Genomic DNA, 23,053 nt, shown 5'->3' with positions numbered 1-23,053 from the left:
TTCAAAAGCCCGCTAAAGAACTGCAAAGAAATACTCCCACTTCTATTCTCCTACTCCATTAACGTGCCAGGTACCAGCCTTTACCACCTATTATATCAACATTTCTAAGTAGCCAGAAATCAAATAACCAAAGCAGTTCTACACCAGCTTTACAGCGACAGCAAAATTGGCCCAAAAGAAAACTTAAATTGTGTGTGTGTGTTATTATTCATTCCCACCAAAAAATAAAAAACCACCAAAAAAAAACCAAACCACACACAGATGTGCCAGATGGTTAGTACATTTAGAAACAGAGATAGTCTTACATTCATCTCTGGATAAACTCAACCATATAATTGACAGCATAGCTTAAGATACAGTCCCTGTAATTATTCAACCTATAATGCTTAATTGTAGTAATTTGTAGCCAATGTGCCTCAAAACTGCAGAGCATGTGGTCAGTATATATACACACTGAAATGCTGTTCTCCATGATAATATATAGAAAAATATATATAGCATATAAGAATAAAATATACTACACATATAATTAACTATTGCAACATATTATACAGGTATGTAATTATAATACATTATATATTTATATGCTGTATACCCATATATAATATAGAGATATATGAAAACCCTATACAAATTCCAAGGAACTTTCAACTTTAAAACTCTGTTGAGCCAACATTTTAAAAACTTTAATTTTATTTCTGACAGTACTTACTCTGCTGCTTTTGGATACAATTTTGTCTGAGTTACAGAATAGTTTTTTCTTCTACAAGCACAATTAAATATGACGCTAACCTTTAACTAGATCATAAGTGCATCCGAAGTTTCTGGAATAGTGAAATTGTTTGGAGTATTAAAAACTCAAGCAGTGAAGAGAGCAATTATATACAAAAAGATGTTTCCTTCCACACCATTTTGTCTTTCTGACCTCCATTCTAAAGGTAGAAGACCAGGTTTTGCAACTTGACTGCTACACAATATTTGTGATCTCAAGCAAGACAGTGAAGTCTCAGATGTGCCCATGTACTCTCTAGCTATGACTGTATGAATCAACTTCCTCTATTTATGGAAAGTGGGTCTTAAATTAACTCTTGCCTTGGCATTTAACATCTACAAGTTTCATTCTCAAATTCACGGGATATCCTCTGTCCAGTACAGTGTGCCATTCCAACTAAGTTGTGTAACTCCTGTTGGCATGGCTAACCAAAGTTGATACATGTCCACATTATGAAGGGAGGTAAAAAAAAAATATAACACCACCACCACACCACAGCAAATCATTATTCTCTTGCAAACCATAGAACTCAAGTAAGTGGTGTTCAGACTGCCATTCCCTATTATCAGACCCACACCCAAACCTGTTTAAGTGGTACCTCTTCCATTACTTTTCTCCCCTTCTAAAGGCAAAGTAGATGTAAACATATATATCCAAAATTTGTCTTGTAGATTAGAAGCAGTATTTCTAATCTTAAGCACAGACTCTGCCTTGTTTTCTTCACAAATCAGAGGTAGCAAAGTCAAGCCTACATTCAAAAGGAAAGAGATGGGGCACATTTACAGTTGAGAACTGCAAAATGATGACCTAAAATAAATCTGCCGAGGAATCTAATTGAGCTTTAACCAGTCACAGTGGCCTTGCAGGAATGAGGAGGACACCCATTTAACAACAAGCTTCCTTCCTCATCCTTTTACTCCTCTGACAGATCCCCATAAAAATGCTTTATGACAATCACTTATATCATATGGGTTATCTCAAATAAAGTTCTCTCACTTGTTATCATTAAGAGGTGCAAATTACCAACAGCTCACATCCAGTGGAAGATATCTTCTGAATAGATAGTACAGCTCTGTGGTCTTCCCAGGGAGGAAAAAGCCACTTAACCAGATAAGCATGTCCTTTCAACTTCTCTCCACTTCCACCTCCTTGCTGTAGGCTTCAGCTCAAACGAGTACCTAATCTAAGCTAGACAGTGCCAGAACCAACACTGCACTTAAGTAGAATTGCTCACGTAAAACCCCATTACTAACAGTAAAGGCACGCTGTAAAGGAACGTTCAGTAACTTAATTGTAAACTTCTCATGAGCTCTGCTTCTAGGTTTAGGGAGATCCTCTACCATTTTCTTTACGTGACAGTTGTGAAAGCCTTTCCCCCCCCACCCCATAACTGCTGTCTCCTTGCATCTTTGCTTAACTTGATTGTCTGTCATCTCCCTGCTCTTACACAGCAAGTTACCCTTAAACATACAGGAATGCTTGCTGTTCTGCAGCAAGGAATTACTGAACTCACACAGCGCAGACTTTATGTGCATCTTATGTGAGGATAAAAACCTCTGAGCAATTTGTTCATGCAGAACAAGCTTCAGTTACATTTAATAGTAGTCTCCAGCATTTTCTAAAGTGAATCTTCCACGATATGCATTCAGGCTGCAATTCAAAGTATTTTGCATGAGTTCTCATTCACCTTTCTGGGAAAAAAACAAAACAAAACCACCACCAAACAAACAAAAAACCAAAACCAAAACAAAACCCCAAAACAAACAAACAAAAAAACCCCACCGAAAAAAAAAACAACCAACCACACAAACACACACACACAAAAAAGCCCCAAACAAACAACAAACCACACTGATAACTTCTTCTAGCTCTTTTAAACAGGTAGAATTAAAGGGGAAGATTGAGGCACCACACACCTATCTATAAAACACTGGTCATTATTCTCCCTCCTGTGGAAGCAGCACATTGCAAGTACTGCTGTGATGAGATACACTACCCTACCATCTTTCAAAGCAGCAGGAAACCTGAATGCAAACAGAACCCTTTCATCTCGAGCCCAGGTCTGCAGGGAGAACCACTGGTTGAGCTCAGAAGCTAGTTTTTACACAACCCTTCTGCCTGTTGCAAAAACCCTCTCAGTACAGCTCCCACAGAAATAGCACAGAGAAGTCTAAAAAAATCCTTCAGGGGAAGGGAGGAAGAAAAGAGACAGGAAACAAAGGAACATTACGCTAATAGTTCTCTTCTGCTAATCAACACAATAGTGCTGACATGGTGTAAGTGCAGGCTTGCCATAGCCTGGAGAGAAGTAAGAACATGCACCAGAAACCTCACAAAAATCGGACACAGTTTTCAAACCACAGAAAAAGGGAAGAATAAATCACTAAGAAATGTCTTAGAATGAGAGGAAGATATAAGCCAAAATACATAGATGAATAAAGGGACAAAACACAGCTGCAAGAGGTTGAAGAGGCTTCAAGAGAATTTTTTTTCCATCCCAACAATTTAATTAGCAATCGTTCTTACATACTGCAGCAATGGCTACCTAATACCTACAGTCTCCCACACACTCCTGCTTATCGACAACGAGCAGTGGAAATACTCACCTTACATTGTAAGTCACAGTGACTTCAAGAATCTCAATGGGGGGTTGGCTCCCCTAGCACACAGGATGCATTTTATTGCCACAGTTAGTGTTACAAAACACCCAGCCCTATTTTCTGTTATTTGCATCTGCACTTCCTCTTTTCACCCTTTAGGATTCCCACCATAGCCACCCCAGTATGAAGGGCTGTAGAAGATTTTATGAGACAAAGGCTAGCCCAGACAAGATCTTACCAAAACATGGGTGGTGCCAAGGCCCTGAGCACAGTCTCTCTCCCCTACCCCTCAGAGGTCTGAACGCCTTGGCTCAGGGCCAGCTGTGACACGGTGCAGCTGTGTAAGCTGTGAAGCAAGCCTCACCAGGCACCTTTCTCCACATTAGAGCTACATTCTAGCTCGCCCTTGGACATTGCCAGAGCTATGCCGTAGGTTTGTCTGTGCCTGGCCGTTTTGCATCTTTCTTATGAGGAGAGACAGAGAGCTGGGTCTGTTCAGCCGGGAGAAGGCTGAGAGGGGATGTCATCAATGTTGACAAATATCTCAAGGGTGGGTGTCAAGAGGATGGGACCAGACTCCTTTCAGTGGTACCCAACAATAGGATGAAGGGCAACAGGCATAGACTGAAGCACAGGAAGTTTCATCTGAATATGAGGGGAAACTTCTTTACTTTGAGGGTTCCAGAGCACTGGAACAGGCTGCCCAGAGAGGCTGTGGAGTCTCCTTCTCTGGAGACATTCAAAACCCACCTGGACACATTCCTGTGTGATCTGCTCTGAGTGAATCTGCTTTAGCAGGTGGGTTGCGCTAGATGATCTCCAGAGGTCCCTTCCAACCCCAACCATTCTGTGATTCCGTGATTTACTTTACTAATCCTGACCTTGATCTGCTGACTTAATTTCCTATGTTACCTTGGACCTACCCCATCACTACAGAGCTGCCTGCTGATCACTGGGCTCTCACCCGACCCTGGTTCACATCATGGACCCGCTCTGCTCTTCTTGTTTTGCTATCACAGCACTCCCTGCTTTGCTGGCAAGATTACTGACCTCCCTGTTTTGCTGTCACACACAGCTTCCCGCTTGCCTTTCTTTACCAAGCAGTCCACTTTGGGCTCCATGACAAGTGGGATATGATGGCCTCACAGCTTAACAGAGCCACATTAAATTCATCCTTTGTTCATACAGTTCTGCTATAAATATTAGTAAAACACCCCTTTATACCAGCAGGGCACTGAGAGTTCTGTTACTAAGGTCACAAGGACCACTGGAGTATTTAAGTAATCACTGCTATCCAAAACAGGACTACACTTCAAGGCTAAGCAAAAGGTTATATTTGAAACATAAGCGACCAACAGCTCTTCAGAAAGGTAAGCAGCTAGAATACAAAAATGGATTTATTATCAAGGTGACATGAGGCTTCTCTACATTGTTTAGACTCCAGGCAACTAGAAGTTACTTGCACAAAACAATGCTCTAGACCAGAACTGGGGCCTTTAGACAGTAGTGCAATGCTAAAAATGCCATTACTGCCAGCTCATAGAAAGGCAAGAACTGGTTTTAAACCCTGCAGAAGAACAGGAAGAGTCTGAATAAGCTCTGCTGGGAGGGGAAGGGAGGGTGGAGGGGCACACAGGGAGAAGAAAAGGGAAAGCAACAGTTTAGTACCAGTTTCTTAATAATAGCTTCCTCCTCTGTTTCTGTTCTCCAGACCCAAATAGTCTCTTGGCTTCTGCTAAACTCTTTCTACTCCCCTTAAGCATTTCAGCTAAAAGAGCTAACATACTGACTCAGGAGAAGTTGATTTGTTCTGCATTATGTCAAAACTAAGCATTAATCAGCCCTTAGGCTTTAGAATAGGAGCTCAAAAAATTAAAACAAAGCCCCAAAAACTCCCAGAAAATAGAAATCAGCATCTTTTTCCAGTCCCTGTGAGAGCTATTTGGTCTGACATTGCATTTCATTTCCCTACTACTAGATATGCCAGGCAGGACTTTCGCTGCAAGAGCCCTACCGTGCCCAGGAGGACACAGAAGACATTTGACTCAAAGTGCAGATTGACAAGAACAGGATCTTGAAAGGAAGGAAACAAGACTTGGCTAGGCTGAGAAACAGAATCCTGCTTGTCCTCCCCTGTCCTTTCCCCTAGCAGGGATCTCTCACCACCTTGGGCACTGCTCAATCAAAGCCGCTCGATCCCATCCCTATGGCTGGGAGGGAGGGTGCTTGTGAGGCACCTGCCCCTTACATCTCAGCAGGGGGAAGGTGAATGGAGTAAGCAGGAAGACAGAGGACTGCCACAGTGGAATAACAGTGCCCAGTCCCACTACTCAGATCTCAGATCCTTGCCACCTGCACAAAATTGCCTTCCAGAAGAATCTAGAATTAGACTTAAATAAGCACTGTGACTGGTAGATGCTGTTTTCCTACTGTCTCCCACTTAAGAGAGTCACCTCTGCCTCAGAACAGGCTGGAAGATAACTCAAACAATTCTATTGTATGGTAAGGAACACAGTGATAGAGCTCATCAACACTGCTAGAGCAGATTTTGAACTGAACATATGTGCAGGAAGCCACATGTTCTGCTATAGGAACAGAATATCTGCTCATTACACAAGTACCACTCATCCCATGGGCTGAAAGCACCACAGTGTTTTCCTTTTATAAGTAAGTATATATTCCTGCAGCAACAGGAATTTTGTGTTCACAAAAGGATCAGATGAAGGTTACAGCGGACAACCTGCATAATGCTAACCCTCAATTTCAACTATTTGACTCTGAAAGCTCACTGGTGCTTAGCAGATACAGAGGCACGCAACGCAAACCTTCTAGATACTGGTTCCAGCTGTCAGGAAAATGAAGATGTATGTCTGATATCATAACATCACAGTCAGACAAGTATCCAGGCTGTCTTACAGGTAGAACAGCAGCTATGCATTTCAGAGACTTTCCTAAACCAGGCTGTCTTCCAAATAATTACAATAAAATCTCATTTATCATTAAGGTTAATTAGGCAATTCATGAACTGAAAAACATTACACCTGAGCAGAGTGTAAAATGAACCAAGTGAGCCAGGTCAAACTTACTGTCTAGTGTCTTGAAGGTTCGGGGCTGAACCATTCAATCTGGATTATTACAAGAGTACAAACCAATAGTAACATGATTGCACTGTCTATGGCTAAAACGTAACTGCCAATATGATTTTGAAACCTGCACATAACTGAAAACCTTTTAGAGGCACCACTAATAGCACAGAAGACTTACAGCAGCATCCTCTTGAGATAGTTTTAACTTACAAAACTTCAACCTCCTGCCCTGTCTCCCCCAAAGGCTCCCAATCACAGCTCTACAGCAGAATTCACATTACTCCCCATCAACAGCCGAGTAAATGCCTCACTACTCAAATAAATACTTAAGCATACTCTTGATAATAACCTATTTTGGCCCAAGAATTTTACTTTAATGTCTGTTAAAAAAAAAAAATCCTGATTAAAATAAAGCCAACTCATTGGCTCAAAATGATGTTTTGAAGCTTTATATTGTCATCATCTTCATCCTATGCTGGCCTATTTTAGTGTTAATCTTATGTTCTCCAAAGAAAGCTATCATTCAAACAGAAAGCACTGCAAAGCAAAAGAATCTAGCACACACTGCTTGAGCTACAGCTCATCTTTCCCATAGCTTGCTCCCCCTGCAGCTGTGAAGGCTCAGCACTCCAGAACAGCTGGTTCCAGGTGTACCATAGGGGACAGAGGAGCAACAAACACCTTGTCAGGGGCTACTGGGCAACACAGACTCGTTCTCCTCTTAAAGGACATCTGCAGCGGGTGAACTTCATGGACCCCACACGTGATTCTCTAGATGTGTTCACCACGAGTCGCTCTTTTCTCCCCGCCATGTCCAGCCTCATTCACTCTACAAATTCTAGCTTTGGGGGAAAATTATTCAGAGGATAAGACACCAAAAAAAAAAAAAAAAAAAAAAAAGAGAAGTGTGCATCTATGTCCAAAACAGTGACAAAATGAAATATCAAATAAATGCACATGACACCTGCACTGGGCCAAAACACTCCATTGTGCTTTGCTTCTGTCCAAGCCCAGCCTCCCCTAAGACAAATATCCCCAATTTTATCTCCTGCAGCCTGATACCGTACAAGATATGTACACTGCAAAATACATTAGCATTTTCATCATGATGCCAGAAACTACCAAATGGTTTATCTAGGGTACAACAAAAGCATTGATACATCACCTCCACTGCCTCCTCCAAAAGCACAAAGGGAACCAAATTCCCACCTTTAATGCACTGCTACAAGGTCCTGCCTTGCAACTGACTCCACACTCTGAAGGGAGCTGGCAGAAGCTCCCGTCCCCATCTCACATGCTGGAGTTCTGGAGAGCAACAAGGGATCAGACTTCGCCCTGTACTGAGTATTTACTTCAGGCAAGTCATCTGAAGTAGTGGGTTTTTCGAATCACATTCTGATACCCCACACAGTACATGAGGAGTTTTAGTATACCTGCAGCCTGGCATTAATTCACAAGCTCTTATTTGGTTCTAAGCCCTTCTTGGGTAAGATATTCACACATGACCCCATTTCATTCTGCCACTGACTGTGCGTGGTCTGTTAAGCACAGTATTTGCTCCTACACAGTTCCCAATGCAGTATGCATGGTACTGCTCAAGTAGTGACCCCACCTTACAAGCATTTAGTACTTCTGGTTACTGCCAAATATCAAACAGCCACTATAACAAAAACCAAAAAAAAAAAAAAGTGGAGTTTGACATGGTACAACTATATCTGAGTAAGATTTCACAGGACTAGGAGAAAGATACACTTTCAATTCCAGAGATTCACTTTGCTCAAGAATGTAAAGCCTATATTCAAGAGCATGAAGTACAAGTTCCCTGCAGGACTAGCTTACCAATTCCCATTACCAGAAGCAGGCATCAGCATATCAAAAATTTGCAGGTGTTACCAGGAGACTCTAATAATGACAACCTATACATTTCCTGCTACACTATTACAGAGATCGGTTACATTTAATACTGGAGCTGACTTTAAAAGTCATTCAGTTAATATTTCTTTATTTTCAAACCCACAACTTTCTGGAACAGTGTCACAGAAGCAGGTGTCAAAACACACTAATTATCAGCCTGTTAGAGCTTCACTTGTACTGAAGTTATTTTTCTCTGTTGCAACATCTCAAATTCCCCCAGGCACTTTCTATTCCCTGTCAAAAACTTCTGCTCACCACTCAAAAACAGACAGTCAGGAGTAACGGTCTGAATAAAAATTAGCTTTCTTTTTTTTGCCCCCTCACTCTCTCTGGCAATTTTGCTTAGTAGGCCTAAAAAGTAAAAAGCCATGGGGGAGAAGGCAGAGAATAAGTATACCACTTATGCAATCTTGAAATCTAGTTCCTTCCAACCCTGACAGGCAACAGCAATTTCCTGAAGTCCACAGCAGGCACCACCCTGGAGAGTGAAGAGACTGGCTCTTTACTTCAATATGAGAGGGAAGGGACATAAACACTTCCCCTGGCTTTAGTCAAGGGTGGATTGATGACCACTGACCACTACCTCCTTTCTCCATCCTCATCTCTGAAGCACTAGTAGTCTAAGCCTATTCTGCAGCAACTACCTGGAGCTCCTGTCTCAAAGCTCTAACACTGTTAGTGGGAACTCTGGTGTTTGCACTGGTCAAGCAGAATCACCCAAGGGCTGCTGGCTGACAGTGTGCAGTAAAATTAACTACACGGAACAATCTACAAACACGGAGTAAGACTAATATTTACAGAAATAAGAGTGGTGTTGGTCTAGTCCTACCTTACATTTGTGTCAAGAGATGCCAACAGAGCACAAATGTAGTTCTCCAGGTATCTCAACAACTTGACATTTGAATATTATGCAACATCAGCCAAGGTCCTAAACATCAAATATCTACACTACAAAATGTGACTCCAATTTTCCAAAGAGGAACAGATCAGAGAACACTTGCAGAAACAGCTGATACGTCCCTTCTGCTTATCTGCTGGGGAATATTTATACCAAGTCAGAACTTCACCATTATGTTCATTGAGGAAAACATGCAACTCCTCCTGACCTCAGGAAGCGAACTAGGTTAGAGTTAACATCCCAGAGCTGTAGGGAAACGTGGTCTGAAGGAAGTCTCCAGGACCAGACTTTGTCTAGGCTGGTGAGAATTTGCATAGATCAAGGCAAGCACCATACCAACAGTCAATGCAGGGCACAAAACTTCAGGGAGCACAGCTCCTCTGACTTGAGCAGAGCAGGTGAAAGGTTTCTAGGACCTTTACTGCCTCCTTGAGCAGAGGACCCAAGAACCTTAAACAAGAAAAATAAAAAAGGTGCACTATCTTATACTGCACCCATATGATCTGCTGAAAGTCAGACTTCAGACATCTGCTGGAGTTTCACAGTTCTGCCACCATTTTTGCATACCTTGTATAAAACAAGTAGCACTTCTACTGATTTCCTTATAATACATAGCATAAATACAATGTGCAACTATGCACACGTACAATCCTTTTAATGTAACAAATTACACACCTTCTATTAGGGACATCTGAAGAAAAAAAAAGTCACAAGAAGGTAAGCAACTGGAGTCAGCGGATCTGAAAATTTGATCTGTAGAGGACTGACAGATCTCACAGCGCTAGTATTCTTTGCTTCTCTCTGCTAAATTGCATTAAAAACAGCAGCTAAAAATCAGATTAAATATTTCCCCAATATTAAGTTCTCCATGAGAGCAAATGCTGCCACTTCAGAGATATTCCACAATTCTAAAATGGAAGGGAACACAGAGAGAAGAAACAATGCTTATAATGCAAGCCTCATCTTAATAGCAGGTGTTTCGTGAAGCTTTTGAACATGTATTGTACCACCACAGATCTTCCATGACTACAGATAGCATGCAGAGACCAAAGCTACAGTCTCAGAAACAGTACTCAGTTGGCAGATGACAAGAACAGAAGAGCCAACCACTGGACTACAAAGAACTTCCATTTGTTCTGGAAAACTTGGACCAGCTACTCAGATACATGAGTATTCATAAGAGCACAATTTTTGTCAGATGTTTTGTTCACAGAACAAAACACAGTCTTACAAAAAATAAGACCAGTTCCATTAGACCACTGCATCTCTTCTCTTTTTTAGTGACCTGCAACAATGCAATCCCAACCAGTAAATCTAACTTGAACATTGCTGGTTTGGAGGGGATGGATTGTTTTTGTTTGAGATGCACACAACTCTCCCATTGTGTCATACTGTCAGAGCTCAATTTTCCAAGGTTCCGTTCACGTGTTCCGCAGCAGTCACCAGCTTTTCAAACTACAATCTAAAAGCAACTGTAAGATGTCACACCCTGTATCTCTTGCAAAATAGATCTAATTTTCCATTACAAATGGGTGATTGTTCCTGAGCAGGGGGAGGAGGGGGAGAGAGAGGGAGACTAAGAAAGGGAGCTTTTCTACTATCTACCAGATTTTTCTTCTCTTTCTACCACTCTCCTTCCTACGATTCTAGAATCTGAATGACTGCCAGAAAAAGCGATGAAACTATTTTTCATTGAAATATCAAAACAAAACATCTGAGAAGTTTCATGACACAGTTCAATTACACTGTTAAACACAAGGAACATTTAACCACCTTTAACTCCTCACTAAATGCTTTAAAACACACATCTTAGACGAAGATACCAAGAGAAACAGCTTTTAAAACGGCACACTGTAGGACTGAATGGAACAGGAAATGAGGAACAAAGAAAGGAATTTCATAGATTCCAGATGTACTCTAACACCAGCTGGGAAATACCAGCAAGAATCAGCTAAAGCCCTGCAAAAGGCGACCACTGTTTTCTTCTACAGTTCTTGAACAAAAGCAAGTAGCTGTAAACAATTTGTAAATAGAAATATTTTTAGGAGAAATTATAAACAGTAGTAAAAATAAACTTCTTCCCCCTCTCCTATTTTTAAGGAGTTTTAAACCCAGTCATCAGTGCATCTGTTTTTGAAGCTGCTTTTTAAATATAAGAACTCTGTACAAGCAGCCATAACAGAAGCAACTGTAAATAAACTATTTCAAGTCATCAGTTTTTCAATACTTAGAATATTAAAGCTGAATGAAACTTGAAAGCAAGGAAAAAAATCAAAAAGAGTAAAGTTGATTTATACTACACACCTTCTGCATAACTGGAATTGAATGGGAATTTAAATGTATAAGTTGCTAAAAACCAAGCTATCAGTCACTCAAAAACGTTGTTCCTACAGCTAAAAATAAAAAAAATTAACCACTCTAAGTTAAAAACCCAGTAAAGAGAACTCCTTCGCAAGTTCAAGTACCCTTCTGCTCCCTGTGTAACCCAGTCTCCAACATTTTACATTCCTTTTCTGAAACACAAACTCAGGCCTTTCAATACAAACTTCTTTTAAATGGATTTTGAAATCTCTTTGAGTAACAAGTACAAACAGACAAGTATGCTTTCTCCTAAGGTCACTGTAGGAGATTAAAAGAAAGCTTAAGCATGCATCTTATGGAACACAGATGCGCATTAACAGTAAATTCCCCCTCCTCCCATTATTACAGAAACACATGTTCTTCCCAGCTTTAAGACTTTTCATGAATTTGTTGCAGGTGTCAAAATTGAGATGCTTCATCTAATGTTCATCAACCTACTACCAGCTTATAAAAGCACATTAATATTTATGCAAATTAATCATTATATCAAATGCTACCTGTTCAAATCTACCAGTCATTCGTAAATAAGTGAAACACTCTCCTGCTTATCATCTCATCATACTAATCCATTTTAGTTAATGGCAATGCAGTCACACAGTTACACACCCCAGCAGGTAGGGAACAGTAAGATTGAGTTGTACTAATGAAGGGATCTTTGTTTTGCCCCAGTGCTCCCTGAGAGATAATAACAAGCAAATGCATGAGTCTCTAGTCAGGTAGAAAAAAGACAAGACTTCTGAGGTCTGGAATGAAAACTGAAGAGCAAAATTCTTAATCAACCTTAGAAGTCAGGCAAGTCAGACCAGGCTATAAGTCTTCAATATTTTTGTTCCTTCCTCAACAGACCGCAAAAATACAGGTAAACTTACACTTTTTCCCCTTTCAGAAAGAAAAGGGGGGGAAAACAAACTCAAAGCCCTCAAACTTTCCACTGAATCTTTAAAGTGTTTTTACACTTGGCAATGATCCATGAAAAATGAAAATAGGAAAAAAAAGTCCAGTTCTTCATAATTCTGAAGGTTCACATCTCATTTTGCAAAACTTTCACCCAGAAAGTCTTCTATAGGAGGAAAACAACATGTGAAGTTTCAGGGAAGTTGCTTTCCCTTGGTAGAGGTTAGGATGGGAGAGGAAGGAAGTTAGATTTGTTTTGCTTTTATTCCAAAACAAAGCTTTTAGTTTGATCCTAAATTCAGTCATCAGTCCACTACACTGAAGAAATCCAACTGGCACTGCTAGAGAACAGACACTTCATAAGGTTTAATAAACATTGCTAAAATCAGAAAATGAGAGAGCTATTAAGAATGTGCAAGCCTATGATGAGCTTTTCAATTTAATAAAATATATAACCTGTTATTAACTTCAAGCATATCTCAAGTTTCTCCTTCATTTAATCACAAAATAGATAAACCTCTAGTACTACAAGGTTTAAAAACACAACATTAAAACATACTAGTGTGTGTTCTAACCATTAATATATGCCTTAAGTTACTTGTTCCCTAGACACATTAATAGTCCACTGGCACACTCATTTTTCTTCTAAATACTTGGCTGAACATTTGTCCATCTGAAATCACAAGCAATAAAACTGTCTGATATTTGCATCTTTTATAGTATTTAGCAAAGACTAGAATCATCTGTCTTTATTCTAGGCTTCTTGTTCTCACACAGGGAAACTGTAAGATTGATTCTCCAAACACATTTTGCACAGATTTTTCTCACCAGTGAATTGTCACAAAATGAGAGGTATTAAGTACTATTTAAAGATCCCAAGTAGATTTTGCTTTATCCTTTCCCCCACCCGCTCCAAGAGAAAAACTGCTACATGAGCTACTCAAAGAGTTCATCTGACTCTCATAGAAGTTTAACTAATGGCTTCAACAGAATTACTCACAATTTACACCCCTGTAATGGAGATCAGTCAGTCCTTCATCAGAGACTAAGAAAGGACAGAGAGAATACCTGAAGATCTGTTTGCAGTCTATAGTGTTTACCTGCTCTAAGAATTTTAACCTGAGGTCTCCTGTCAAAGGTATTTTACAAGCTTTTTTAAAAATTGTATTTTCTAATCTTGCTGTAGGCAACACCCTTCAGTGTTCACATGAAGTGATCTTCCGTAAATGGGAGCATCAGTAAAATTAATGGCTTCATATGATAACAGAGTGTTTGACAGCATATCTGCATAAAATCTTGCTGCGATGCAAAGAAGGAGGGGGTCTGTTTAAGCCTAAACATGATAATCAATATTAGGTGCCTCAGCTTTAGAAAACAAGTGTGTGATGGAGAAGCAGGGCAGTGTATTAATTAATACCAACTTAAACACCTAAATTTTCATAAGCAGATGAGGCTCCTGAACTGAGTGCAAGATGTAAGTAGTTCTCAGCTGGAAGGTCAGAGATACAGATACTAGTTCGTCAGATTGTCCTCTTGGGGATCTTGCTGGAGTTTTAACATTTGTTCTTCAGAACAGCTGGCCAAGCCAGTATATATTGGAGGCTAACAAATACAGCATGAACAAGAAAACGTGCTATGGAAGCAGAGTGGACTGAAGAGTGCAGAAAGACTGAAGGAGTCTCGTGACACTGCCAGTACACAGACATGAAAGCAGGGGATGTACCTGCTGTCCCCTGCATCTGATTTCCCTCCAACACACACACTCCCAGTCAAGCTCCTGATATTTGTCCACAGACATCTCTGACGTTCAGTTGAGTGCACAGATTCAGCTCACTAAAATGGAGGAAAACTAAACCTGACAAGAAAAATAAGTTGCATTCTTTGGGCCTGCTTTGCAAAGTGATTTTTTTTTTTTTCCCCGCCATCAGCAGAGAAGCATCAGTCAACAGCAGGTGTGTTTGGGGTAAGGGGTGCAAAGAGTGTTTCATAGCTGAGAGCAAGATGAGTATGGAAAGGGAAAAGCAAGACCTGGCTTTTCAGCAGCAACAAGCTAGTAATTTGGGTTAGCATATCACGATGCCATGCCTTGGAGTGCAACTGCAAGAACAGATTCAGAAAGCAACATCTGAAACATGGAGAAGAAACAGCATTAGGCAGAACAGAAACACAAGAACACAGAAATATAGGCTAATATTGGGATCTACCTAACCCAGTAGTTTCAGAAAGAGATATTTGTTTTCAACCAATAATAATAATAAATTTTAAAAATAAATAAATCACCAAAACCCCACCGACCAGTTTGATGAGCAAATCAATGCCATGACAAGTTTTCAAAAGCATTTGCTGGAAAACTGCAAAGCTAAGATATCCAGCATTTATATAACATCCACATGTAAGAGCATTTGGTACTTTGACCAGCAGATAATCACCTCAATGAGAAGACAAGAAAACATTATTAGTTCTCATGAGAGAGATCAGAGTACACTTTTTTCAAATGTACTAATTCCAAAAGAGGACCAAAATAAAAAGAAAGTTTGTTTCCTGACATCAGAGGCTCTGCGCAGATTTGTTTAATGGTTTCACTCCTGTGAATTTACCTCTACATACTCAAAAAGCCAAGTAACATTGGTTTCTACTCTCATTCATATATGAATCATTATTTTTACTTAAAAGGAAGTTACGGATAATTGGATGTCAAGCTGGCAGCCTCAAACACAAGCATCTTCCATTTCTTCAAAACTAAGTTCACTGAAGCATTTTCCACTGCTACCTTCGTTTCCTTCTCTCACTTGCAGAAACTATGCTGTGGTCTCCACTGTCGTTCCAGCCACGGCTGTTCCTGACAGTCCCTGAGCAGTCACAGCGTTCCTCCTCTAGAAACAGCACTGGTCCCAGCTCTTTCCCATTCAGCACACTGAACACAAGTCAGTCAGAACACAACCACCACCAAATTTAGAAGAGTTTGAAATATTAGGCTAGGGGTGAAAAACCTGCACAATCTATTCTGCACCCTCCACAGCCTGTCAGACTCAAGCCTTAAATAGCATAGCAGTCAATCAATAACAATGTAAGTTGCCAATTTATTTTACCTACACGACATCAGTTTAAGCTGTACATGTTAACTTTATAATGTGCAGAAATGAACATGAGAAGTCTTGAATATATTCAAATGACTTTTCTTCCTTTCTTTACTTGTTAGTCCACTAACTTTGAAACACTAGAAAAATCATTGTGATCTTTATTATTTAGGAAATATAAAATGTTTCTTATAATTTTCTATTTTATGTATACAGAGAGAGAGAGATAGGTACCTGGTAAAAATTCTCTCATTCTAAAAATATCTATTTGACCTTATGTCCCATTTAAATGAGGATAAATCCTTTTACAGTATTATGCAGTGAGCATATTTAGTCGTACTTACTTCTACAAGTAACCACTTAAGACAAGGCACTAAATACCAACAGACAACATTAAAAGGAACATCTTCTCAAGGTAAAATGGATTTCCCTGATCAATCTTAGGATTATTAGACTTAACTGAGGCCTTAAGTTTGTCAGAGATGAGATAGTTCCTCCTTAACCTTACAGAAATGCAGAGAGGCATCTCTCAGGCATTTATTCCATATCAAGTTTAATGGTGGAAGGACAGTAAATACCTTCCCTTGGCAATTGACGTGTTTAAACACTAGTATACTGGCACTTAAGCAAATACTCTGCTTGATTTCACCCAAGACCCTCAGTTTCCCAAAGAAAAGGTCAATTGCTCTGTATGAAATAGTAAAGAAGGCACAGCAAAATTAAGAATCAGAGAGACAGCACAGTCTACAGACCAACAATCCTCACCTACTCAACTGGACTGTCACAACATAAATGAGGTTTCTGAGTTCTCAGAAAACGGTGGCTTTACCCTTTGAACAGGGTAAGCTGAGAGTCGAGCATCAGCCCACATCAGATAGTAGTCAACCAACCTTTATCACAAAAATTTCACAGCTTCATGCTTCTGATCACACTTAGTGCCAAGAAGTGACCATGCTGCCAGAAGTTCCATGTCTTAGGCTGTGATTTCAACACCTTTAACCACAAAAGGTCCATCTCTGGCCCTTTCTAGCTTCAGAAGTTTATGCATGTCTTAAACTGCAAGAAGTCCTCAGTGTACGAGTGGACCATTATGATCTCTGAGCTCAACAAAACAATCAGCAAAGGGTCCTCCTCACCATATTGGTGCGGCTAGTAGCCTCTTGATGTGCAGTATCCTCCTGTCTCAATTATTATTCCAAAACTATGGGACAGTTTGACCTCTACAACAAGCCCAGCTACAGCTAGAAAAATACAATTTTAGAGCAGAGCCTCATATTCCCCGGCACAAGAAAACTAGATTTCGGAGACATGGGAAGCTTGTTACTTTACAGTGAAAATTCACCAATGAGCCATTTCTTTAGATTTTTCAAGTATAACTAATTTCACAAAGTAAAATCTGGCAGAAAGTTCTCTGCTATCCAGCATACAGCCTTCCACAACAGAAATGCTGAGTATGAACTTTTATTTTTTCAACAGTTGATACCACTTAAGGAGAAAAAAAAAAAAGTAGCAATTAAGTCCAGTATATCTATTAAATATTATTAACAGTACAACACAAGCCATGTTGTCAAGCAGAAGGATACTCTTTGTAGTTTTTCCAGCCAATCATCAGCCATAAAGCCTTGTGTTGTTTCCTTTCAGGTTTTGAAACACTGACTCATGGAAATATCAGCACTGCACACTTCCTCAAAGTGGCAATCTTATAGGAAGTGTTTGTTTAGTCTTACATGACACATTGTTTTGTTTATGTATAAGGGATTCCGGTAAAAATAATTTTTCAATTAAGGAAAAAAGACAAGAGGACAACTGTTTCAGTTATGGGAAGCCAAAATAAATCAATTTCAAACAAGCACTTGAACATTTCATTCATTAGCATATATATTACTTTTTTTCTTTTTACCGTGTGTTACTTCCTCACAACAGACAAGAGCAGAAGTAGCCAGGCACTGAGTTCTTTCAGTCCAACAAATCACAAAAGAAACCAGAAACTGGACAAGAGGTAGCACAGTAACAATCCCTCCTAACATTGCAACCCAAAATGAGAGTTCATATTGTTGCTCCACAACTTCAGTACCTCAATGGGACATTTTTTGAAGTGGTACATCACTGGCAGTGCAACCAAATGAGAGAAACAGAGGATCCTAAGAAGCTCAAGGGTTCATGTTTTCAGGAGGTGAAACAGATTGGCTCAAGACAAATCCAAACATGACTAGAAACAACACTACTCAGAATGGGGAAGCATTTGGGAGATCTGGGATATAATTACCCACCCAGCTAAATAGGGCTGATTCTATGCAACCCACCAGCCCCAAAAGAACAAGTTACACCAGCAATAGAAAATGCCTTCATTTACCTGCAGCTTATCATAAATACAAGACAAGACCCAGCCATAGCAATACGTAACATTAGGGCACTCAAAAATGTCTAGGCCACAGATATTTTGCACAGCCTGAAGCCTCTAAACTGCATCAGCCTATCCATTAAGAAAGACACAGCACTCTGGGTGCCTCATCCTGATCTCACAGTGTGTTTGCACTGATTCTTCAAGCATCAGCCCTACATTTCATGAGATGTACACCAACGCATACTTGTACATCAGTGCCCCTATTCATGCTTTGCCAGCAAAGGCCCTACTGAGAAGGAAACAGCAGATCAAGCACAGAATATCTGCAAGTCAGAGATCAGTCAGAGTTTGACCATGAAACAAGCTCCCAAAGAACAGAACTAACCACTTCTAGCACATGATGAATCAAAGCAAATCAAGATGGGAAATGACTTATGCCTTTGTCCTCAAATAACTTAACCTTTAACCCATCAAAAAATTCAAAGCCTCCTGTCACTAGAGAACAGAGAAACCTACAGGATACTAGCAAATGGGAACTGCCAAAATACAAAATTACTCTTGTGAGTAGCTGACAAAAGTAGTGTCCCTCCAATGTTCACCATCTCCTTTCAAATCCACTCACAGGTTTTTTTTTGCAGGGAGTCTACAAGCCTCCATATATAATTTCTTCAAGATTGGGATTGCGTTACAAGGCCTGTTAGATTAGAAATACTCCCTCAACCCACCAGAGCAATCCTGCCGCTACTGTTTTTCTGACAAATTTCACAAAAGACAGTCAGCTACACAAAGGTATACACAAAACCCAGAAACTCGTTCTCCTGTCACAAAAACTGATAAATCTGCCTTTAGATACTTTCTAGTGAGCAGGAGTGCAGAGCTGGTTTTTGTGCGTACTTACCATCGCCCTCTGCTGTATTACAGCAGAAGCCTGGGCACAGCCAAGCTCCATAAAGCGCCTGGCATTGTTCTTACAGTTCATTGAGTAAAGAGACCTTCTGCTCAGAAGGCAGAAATGAAGTACTGGTGTAGCACTGATGCACACAGTTTTTCCTGCTTACTATCCACTCTAAAAGGCAGCCGGAACACTTACTGCAATACTGTACATTAATCAAACACTTAGCTCTGATGAGGTATCTGATAACTGAAGTCAGCAGAAGGATTAACTTCAGTCCATGATTTAATGAGATTAATCTCAAGCCTTTTGCTGCTGTTATTATCTTTGATCTCTTCTATCACTCAAAGAAGTTCCCACACTCCAGTGACACCAATTATTTAGGTGCAACATCATCGCTGTTTTCTTCTCAAAAAACCCCACAAAAAACACTGAAAAGTCATCATCCTATATGTGAGCTGTGCTCTTCCTCCCTTCACTAAAAATCACCAGAGAGGAACAACCTACAACAGCATCATTTGGTGCCTGAACTTCTCCCTTGTAATAAGACTTCTTTATTTTTCGTCTCCTCTTTGAAAAGAGACAGAAAACGAGTCTCTGGCCATATTTCAGAATCTTACTGAATCAGTTTTCTGGATGTATAAAAGAACACAAAATCAACACATGGGTTTTAGTTTATGTCATAAAATTTTACTTCTGCTAGCACTAAACTACCTGCTAAGAATTAATAAGGAAAACGATCCTAGCAAGAACCTGACAAAATACCGTGGTCTCTTCGAAATGCTAATGTGGTTATCCAGTAATTATATTTCCGATGCAAACTCAAGTTTTGGTTTTATCTAACGTGACAACTGGTGGTTGCAAATCTGCTTTTACATGCATGGATATGCAAGAGGAGATCTTTCATGAGCGTTAATAGGAAGCTACAAGCCCAAGTCCCTTAGTACCCACCACTGCGAGTCCATCACTAAAGTTTTCCACCTCCCCGCGGGCTCTTCGCCACCGTGCCCCATCCAAGCGAGGCAAATCGCTCCCTCTGCATGCGGGTTTGATTCTGTTACGGAAACCAGGGATTTCCCTCCCCGCCGGCACACTCAGAACTCTACCAGGGAGAGTTTAATCTGCACGCTGACATCTGTCGCTTTACTTTCTAATAATGCGGTTTGGAGCTCGATCAACAGCAAGAAAAAAGAGCTAATCTCCCGACGCGAGCCGTACGAAGCAGCAGTCTCAGCGCACCCGGCTCACCGAGCCCAGGGCTGAGCCACCGGCTTCTTCCCGCAGCCGCTTTTTGGCTGGTTTGGCACCAGCTTTGCCAGTGACACGCAGCACTGAGACCCGAGGGCCGCCTTCAAACTTTTACAGCGTAGCATAGCAACGAAAAAAAAAAAAAAAAAATCGCGAAATCTGCCCAATATCCTGCACCGCCCGGACTCCCGCCGGCGCCGGGACGCACACGGCGCTGCCCGCCTGTCACCGCGGCACCGGCCGCCACACCGGCACCGGCCGCCCGCCCCTCACGGCGCCGCTTCCCACCGGCCCCGCTCCGCCGGCCTGAGGCGCCGCGGAGCCCCGCCGGGCCGCGGGCACCGCCCGCCCCGCCGCCGCCACCCCCGAACCGCTCTCCCGGCGGGACGCTGCGCGCAGGGGAGCGCAAAGGGGTGGCCGGCGCCGGCTGCCTCGCCGCACCGGCGCTCCCCGCTCCAGCGGGGGCTCCCCGCCCGCCTTCACCCCGCGCCCTCCCTCACCGATCTTAATCCTGACGCTCTGGAAGACCCGCAGCCCCTCTTCCTCCACCGCCATGGTGGTGGTGGTGCCGCTACCGCGCCTGGTGCTCAGCAGTGCTCGAGCCCCACGGAGACGGACGGGCCGGGGCCGGGGCCGGGGAGGAGAAGGAGGAGGCAGGCGAGCTGCTCCGCTGCGGCGGGAAGGAGGGCGAGCGGACGGCTCCGAGCGCGCCGCGACCCGGCTGCCGGGAGCGAGCGAGGGAGCAGCCAAGCGGAGCCGAGCACAGCGCCCGCCTCCCGCTCCTCACGCTGGCAGCACCCGCCGCCTCCTTCTCATTGGCCAGCAGGGCAGCCGGCCGCGGCGCTCATTGGGCCGCTGCCTGCCAGGGGCGGGAGGGGGAGCGGGGTGCTGGTGGCGGGAGTGGGGGGGGGGTGGCGGTGCTTTGCCAACAGCTGGATCGCGGCGCGCGCCGGCCGGCCAGCCGCGCCCCCTCAGCAGCCGCGGGGCTGCCGGGCCTGTCCGCGTCCCGCCCCTGGCCTGTCCCGTCCCAGTCCCGCCGTGAGGAGAAGGAGGCGGCTGTTGGGGGCTGGCTCCGTTCCTCCGCGCCGCGGCAGCCCCCCACCCCGCCGGGACTCCCGAGGGGGCAGCGGGGGGAGGGGGAAGGCTGACTAACTCCATGGCCCGTCGCCAGCGCCGGCCCGGACCAACCGTCGAGGAGCAGCCGTTGGCCCCGGCCGCGGGGCCTGCGCGTCACGGCCAAAGGGAGGGAGGGATGTTCAAGTCCTCTTTCCCACAGAGCCATAAAGAAAGGGCACTCGCGGTGCCCCCAGGTTGAAAGCCATTCATTAGTGTGGTAAAGAAGGGCCGTGTAAAATGAACAAACCCGTTTGGGCGCTGGGAGGAGGCCGCTCTGTCTCCTGGCTCCATTTGATCAGTGGCAAAGCACGCTCTACCTGATTGCACGGGAGGAGCAGGGAATTCAGATTTCATGATTGCACATTAAACAGCAGGAAACAGGACCTGTGTCAATTTTCAGTGAACAAACTTTGGGTCTTGTAAAGTCAGTAACTGAAATACCCCTTCCCTAAAGGTCTGGCAAAAGCAGAGCACACAGTCCGATAGAGATGTACAGATTGCACTGTTTCAAAAAGTAAAATAATCAAATCACCTTTCGTGCAGACAATCACTACCCACTGAAGAGACTTAGAACATCCCTACGCAGAACTGCCTGGGCACATGACAGTCCAGCATATCAGAAAAGCACAACAAACTGCCCTTTCTCAAGCCTGCAGCAAAAACAAAGGAAAAAAAAAACACACACACCACCCACCATCAAATGCTTTCTCACTCTGGCTATGAATTTCTGAAGTGGGAGAAAGGCAAACAGGCTAAGGACAATCTACACATGTACTAAGAATCTAGTAGTGGAAGAACCAAACTATTAAAAGGACAGCAAGAAAACAGAAGGCAAATCCTAAGTCAGTCACATATGGTATGAAGCCTGTAGGCAAGAAACCGTCCAGGCAAGCTAGAAGAATACAGTTGGGCAGTATAATCCTTGCTTGAATCATGACTGGTACAATGCATAATGAATTCCCTTTATATTAAAAAAAAGAGAGAGATATTGAAATATGTAAGAGAAAATGAAAACTTGGGAAGGAGCTACAATGGCAGTGGAAGTCAGCTTGCAAGAAAGTTTGGGGCATCTGAGTTTTCCAGCACAGGTATGCGCCTAACTCTGAAGGAAGCTGGCAAGCTCACAGCCAAAAAAGGAAGCAGTGAGTTATCTTAAGGAGCTGCCTGACTTACTGTGTTCGCCTTGTCTGCATAGCCAAGCGACATATGTAATTTGATAAAAATACTCTTATAGCACAAGACTCTGAAGGGATTTTGTAAAGCACAGGCTTCCATTTACCAACATCCATGCCGTAATTCCCTCCTCCTCACTGCAATATGCCCAGTGTCCTCTGTTACCTCATTACATTTATCCCCATTCCACCTACCATGTGTCGCCTCTTCTCCATAATGCTCCTAACTCACTGCAATGCTTCAGCTCCTCTGCCCGCTGGTCCTTTGCATCCACCCTGATAACTTCAGTGCTCCCTGTCCTAACAACTTTTACCATTTTCTTCACCACAGCCCTAATTTCACCTGTCACAATACTTCTCCCTCCCCTATTTTTGTCTTACCTTACAGGTGGACAAGAGGCAACACGAGCAGCAGCCTGAACAGAAGCCACAGGAGTGCTGATCAGGTACCTCACATTTTAAGAAGGACGTTGACTCAGACTGGCCAATCTGTTGCTGCCCAGATGCTGAATGTGACTAACAAACAGTTTTGGAGTATGCATGTTGTATAGGTCTGTTTTAAGACTCTGTACATGCTCACAGAGTACATGCTCAAAGGAATATACAATGGCTGTTGCTTTTGCTTCTTCGCCACACATGCACACACCTCAAACATACTTGCACTAAATAAATGCAGGCC

The 23,053-nt window shown here is 42.5% G+C and overlaps 1 protein-coding gene across 2 annotated transcripts in view; it reads right to left on the bottom strand.

Annotated features, from left to right (window-relative positions):
- The window catches only part of RASA3 (RAS p21 protein activator 3), a 134,131-nt gene extending 113,279 nt beyond the window's left edge, over nucleotides 1-20,852 (bottom strand). For both annotated transcript variants that reach the window (XM_065651437.1, XM_065651442.1), the window contains exon 1: nucleotides 20,587-20,852. In XM_065651437.1, coding sequence (XP_065507509.1) covers nucleotides 20,587-20,641 — 55 coding nt within the window. In that variant the 5' untranslated portion in view covers nucleotides 20,642-20,852. The remainder of the gene's footprint in view (nucleotides 1-20,586) is intronic.
- Nucleotides 20,853-23,053: the final 2,201 nt, after the last annotated feature.

Source organism: Caloenas nicobarica, chromosome 1, assembly GCF_036013445.1.
Source record: "Caloenas nicobarica isolate bCalNic1 chromosome 1, bCalNic1.hap1, whole genome shotgun sequence".
NCBI lineage: Eukaryota > Metazoa > Chordata > Aves > Columbiformes > Columbidae > Caloenas > Caloenas nicobarica.
Note: the sequence above shows the minus strand (reverse complement) of the source record. Positions and strands in the feature narration are given on the sequence as shown.